General features: G+C 60.3%; 1 protein-coding gene across 1 annotated transcript in view; it reads left to right on the top strand.

Moving 5' to 3' along the window:
* Positions 1-4737, top strand: part of CST7 (cystatin F) — a 9907-nt gene extending 5170 nt beyond the window's left edge. The window contains exons 2-4 of the mRNA XM_007105166.2: positions 2790-2962; positions 3848-3964; positions 4609-4737. Of these exons, the coding sequence (XP_007105228.1) occupies positions 2790-2962; positions 3848-3964; positions 4609-4686 (368 nt within the window). The 3' untranslated portion in view covers positions 4687-4737. The remainder of the gene's footprint in view (positions 1-2789; positions 2963-3847; positions 3965-4608) is intronic.
* The last annotated feature ends 717 nt before the right edge of the window (positions 4738-5454 follow it).

Here is a 5454-nt window from a genome sequence, read left to right as displayed (position 1 = left end):
ACATGCCGCGGAGCGGCTGGGCCCGTGAGCCATGGCCGCTGAGCCTGTGCTCCGTGACGGGAGAGGCCACAACAGCGAGAGGCCCCAACAGTGAGAGGCCCGCGTACCACAAAAAAATAAATAAATAAATAAACCAACTTCAAGTTTCCTACAACCTCTTTGTAACTTTACCGAAATCGCTTAGGAACTGACATCACACGTTTGGCAGAGACATTCATCGGAGGTTTGGCCTCACCTAGTTTCACTTCATTATTATAATCATGTTAAGTTCAAGCGAAATTAAATGTAGTATACTTTATTTAAAAAACAGGTAGCAGTGGTCACCTTTGCAACACTGAGAGTGAGCTCTAATGTTTCTGTTGTACTTTTCTGTGTTTTTCAAGTTTCCTACCAAACAAAATCAGGAAAAGCAATATACGTAATTTGTACAAAGAAAAAATAGCCGTGGATATAGACCCACAAACACATGGGAGACTGGACCGTCCACCAGGTGGTCCTTCCCGTCTGCTGTTCGGACTATGCTGACAAGCAGAAATCAAGCTGTTTTCCAAACAGAAAACCACACCGGACTTCCTGCCGTCAACAGCAGGCCAGCAGCCCTCCCAGCACCAGAGTCAGAGCCATGGGCTCAGGGCCCAGCCAGCCGACCAACCCAGCTGCCGCATCCAGAGACCTCAGCCATGGCCCAGCCCAGAGTCTGTGCGGACGTCATGTGAGGGCCGGATTATGGCAAAGGAGACTCTCAGAGACCTTGGGGACAGAGCTTCGTGGGGGATGAGCGACAACCTCACCTGCTGGGAAGCTCTCATGGGGGTGGAGCAGGCCTCCCAGCTGAGGGGGCCTCACAGAGCCATCCAGAGCTCCATCTCGACCCAGGGACCCAGCTGGGGCCCACCTGCCAGGAGGGGTCCCGCTTGGGCGGGCAGTGCCAGCCCCCCTTACAAAGAGGCTGTCATGAGCGCCAGCGGCTCACCCCCAGGGTCATGGACCCTCCGCAGATCCTACCCAGACCGGACCCATGCCTCCTCTGCCCACTGCCAGAGGAGACCCCTCAGCGAGGCCGCATAGGGCCGGCTCTGGCCGTCCTGGTTCTCGCACCCGGTGGGGGTCTCGTGTGCCCACTGCCACAGCAGATGTCCAGTTCTAAGGAGGGCTCTGTGCAGACCTCAGGCGGCGGTGGAACCAGCCTCCTCCGAAAACCTCGCACTAGGCTGATGGGCTCACTGACACCCTGGCAAGACATCCCCGCTGAGTTGAGCTGAGCTGGCATCCGCCGTGTCTCACCCCCTGCTGTGACCTGCGTACAGGCCAGCCCCCAGAAGAGGTCCCAGTGTACTGGACTGACCCCGGCCCAGGCTCCTGGACACATAGCCACACACGGGCCGTCCTGCCAGGTGCCTGGGTCCCAGCCCAGCAAGCCCACTGACCCTGACCCCCACCCCCAGCTGAGGTGAAGGTCCTCTCAGTCCATCAGCCCCGTGGCTGGGGGGCCCTGTCTCCAGCGGGACACCCCCGTCCAGCCCCTGAGGAACAAAGCCCCCAAGCAGTGCCGACCTCACACCACTGTTTTCCTCCCACAAGTCGAGACTTCTTCACAACCTGGGAACCGTGTGTCCTCAAGACGGCAGGGCCCACACCCAGCACCCTGGGTCTGCAGTCCCAGCAAGTCCCCCGTGAGGAGGGGACCCAAGCAGCACTGACCCCTCCTTTCCGCACACAACGCCCGGAAGTTCGTCCACAAGTCTACTTCCTGTGGCTCCAGCGGGTCCACCACGTGCTGACCCCACCCCCACTGAATGCACCACAGGTGTTCCCCAAGGTCACGGCCAAGGGAGGCAGAGTGACCTTCCAGGGCAGTGCAGGGCAGTGGACCCTCCACACCGGCCAGGACGCAGCTGAGCCCCGATGCAGGCCGTGCACGAGGCGCAGACCCCACGCTCCACGCGACTCAGTGAAAGAAAACAGCTGGGCTGGCACCAGGGTGTGGGTCAGCTCCGGGTCACTTCTGGCACACGATGATATCAGGAAAATCTGGGGAATTCTTAGAAAAGAGAAGTAATCTACAACCCTAAACCCTCTGCCCATTCTCCCTCCTCCTCAATTTAGATTTTAATATAAAAGTAGTCCGTGACCACTGCAGCAAAACTGAGAAACATAAATTTGAAATCAAGTCACCCCTGAGCCACCAACTAGAAAAGCCACCACCCACCTGTTGCCCAAACACCCCAAAGGAGGCAGCACACGGGCACCGCAGGGACCTGGCAGCTGGGCGGATTCGGTCGAGAGTCCTGGGGGCGGAGGACGGCCTTCGAGCACTTCCCCTCGGCCACTTGCTGGGGACAAGCTGAGGGGTCGAAGCCGGAGGGCGGCCTCAAAGGCCAGGGCCGACTTCTCGGAACACCAGGGCTCATCCTGACAGAGGCTCCAGGCCTGAGGGCGGGCAGGGGTGTCCAGGCTCCTGTAACTGTTGGAAACAACCTGGGCTCTGAAAGGACAGAACCCAGGGACACATGCGGGCAGGGACAGGACGGGACCACATCTTATCCACCTCTGCACCGCCCACCGCACTGGCCCTCCGCTGAGGACGAGGCAACCACGGGGACGGAGGGCAGACGCACTGGGGGGCGAGAGATGGACGGGCCGGCAGGGTACACGGCCAGGGGAGGGGAGAACAGGCCGGGTGGGCGGATGGGCCGGGCGCCACACTGGGAGCAGAGGCGGGAGGCGTGATCCCTGGACCAAGGACCCCCCGACAGTAATGTTCTTGTCTGGTTCTGTTTCTCGTCCAGATTTTTGTTCCCAGATCCTTAACTCGGGTGTGAAGCCAGGATTTCCCAAGACTATCAAGACCAACGACCCGGACGTCCTCAGGGCAGCCAGACACAGCGCCGAGAGCTTCAACAACTGCAGCAACGACGCCTTCCTGTTCCGGGAGTCGCACGTCAGCAGAGCCCTCGTCCAGGTGGGGTCCGGGCTCAGGACTGCCCAAGGAGGCCAGGTCTGACCACCTAGAACCGGACCGGGGCCACCAGAGTCGGGCACCGAGGTCAGCGCCATCTCTCACTGAACCAGGCTCCTCCCGGGCAGCACACAGGGAGGAGGACGGGCGAGGGCGGCTACCACGGGCCACAAGCTGCCCCGCCGCCCACCTTCAGGGCTGCCTGCCTGCCGGGCTGCCCGCAGGCCACTGCTCCACGGCCCCAAAGCACTTCCGGCCACGTCCCCCAACCACTGCCCCATCCCTGCAGGAGTGTCACACCCTGAGAAGTCCCCACGCTTCTCAGCGGCCCCATACGAGCAGCTCAGTACTCCCCCTCCCACGGGGACACCATGGGGCAGCCAGGCCTGGCTCGTCCTGGGTCCCAAGAACACAGGTCAATGAGGGTACAGGACACAGTCAGTGACAGGACGCAGCCACTCTCAAAAAGCAGGGGCCCGGTGCAGCCGGTCAGCAAGCTTCACGGTCACTGACCGGGGAGCTGGCCTTGGGGAGAGAGATCCACAGCCCCGAGGATGTGTGCTGCCCGACACCACCCCACATGCTGACTCACAATAACGGTCACCCCTGGGTACAGGACTGGGGGGTGACTTTATCATCTCTCTTCTCTTTGGCAACCGCAAACTCTCAGAGCAGGATGCTGTCCCTATCATGGAGGGTGGTCTGCGCGGGTGTAAGTAGCCAGTGTCAGGACTCCAGGGGCCCAGACCCGGGGACTGGGGTCTTCAGCCTCCACCATCTGCAGGAGCGCATGCCCAAGCCCGGGGGGAAGGAGGTGGGCCCCCAGCTCACCCCATCTCTCACCATGTCCCAGACCCAGTGACCCAGGCCCGCCCTCTATCCCCTCAGATAGTGAAGGGCCTGAAGTTCATGCTGGACCTGGACATCAGCAGAACCACCTGCAAGAAGACCAGGCACTCGAGCCTGGACGACTGCAGCTTCCAGACCAACCGCACCCTGAAGCAGGTAAGAGGGCTCTGGCCTCCCCACCGATCACCACCCCCCAGCCACCTCCGCAGCCTCGGAAATCACCCTCGGAAATCACCCTCGGCACTGCTCTACCTGCGAGGTTCCTGATCCCACCCCTGAGCAGCGCCCACGTCCACCCCCAACACGGGAGAGCAAGAGGCAGCCCCCCAGGACTTCCCAAACGACCACCCCTCCTCGCTCCCACAGGCACATCTCCAGGGAGTAAACACTGCAGGTTTGGGGGTTGGGGGAGAGCAAAAGAAAACTTGTACATAATTGAGAAATTTTATATACACACACGGGGAGAGCAGCTGTGGCAAAATTTGGTAATTTGTAAATACATGTCTTGAGTATATATTTTTGAATTATTCTTTCAACTTTTCTGTAGGTTTGAAATTTTTCAAAATAAAGTCAGGGCAGGGAGCGAATTCTTCAGTAAACAAAACACACGTGCACATGCGTGGGCGCACAGACGCACACACATGAGCACACAAGCACAAGCACACACATGTACAAACAGACACACACACACACCCGCCCGAGGCAGTGGCGCTGGGAACCCACCTCTGCAGCGGGTGAGGTCGCCCTGGCGGGGTGGGAAGCCTCCGTGAAGGGGGACCCTCAGGCCACCCTCGTTTCAGACTCTCAGCTGCTACTCTGAAGTCTGGGTCATCCCCTGGCTCCAGAGCTTCAAGGTGCCTGTCCTCCGCTGTCACTGACTCCCACCTCCCAGCTCCATCCCTGCTGTCGTGGGCCCTGGGAAACAGCATCTCCTGAGAGCAGAATGGCAGTGCCAGGGATCAGCGCAGAGCAACCCCACGGCTGGATTGAACACGTCAAGTCTCCTTCCAAGCTTAACTAGTCTCCCCAACGCTGTGCACCTAGATTCAGGGTCTGCACAGACAGGGCAAGTCCTCCAATGAGGATTACATGGGTTCTCGACCCCGAGGGGCCCTCCCACCTCACTGCCCCGAGGTCCCAGGCCCTCGAGGAAAGCCCAGAGGGCCATCTTTCCATCTGAATAACCGTCCCAGCACTGGGCAGGGACCAGGCATCAGTGACCTCTTGGGTGAATAGTTAGGAATAAACCTGAATAAAGAACTGATCACCTCAAAGCAATGCCTGCTGCTTGACCTGCTAAGGGGAGAATGGGGAAGTCAGGAGGCCCCCTTCCCTCCACAAAGCCCTGGGGGGCCTCGCCACTGAACCGTACTGAAGACCAAAGCCCCAAGGCCCCCCACCTCCAGCTGCGCTGTCCTCTGCGCATCCCAGCCCCACGTTCTCTGCTGCCTGAGGCTCGGCAGCTGCGCCTGGGCAGGTAGGTGGGCAGGGACGGAGCAGATCCCACGGCCCGGCCCGGAGAAGGAGGCAGTGTGGGGGACCTGCTGGGCGGGGGCACCGCCGTGGGTGGGGAGGCGGGAAGGCCTTCGCAGTGGAGGTGGCACAAGGCTGGGCCAAGCGGGAGCAGGGGACCCAGACGGCTGCGT

This window comes from Physeter macrocephalus, chromosome 14 (assembly GCF_002837175.3).
Source record: "Physeter macrocephalus isolate SW-GA chromosome 14, ASM283717v5, whole genome shotgun sequence".
Classification (NCBI taxonomy): Eukaryota; Metazoa; Chordata; class Mammalia; order Artiodactyla; family Physeteridae; genus Physeter; species Physeter macrocephalus.
Note: the sequence above shows the minus strand (reverse complement) of the source record. Positions and strands in the feature narration are given on the sequence as shown.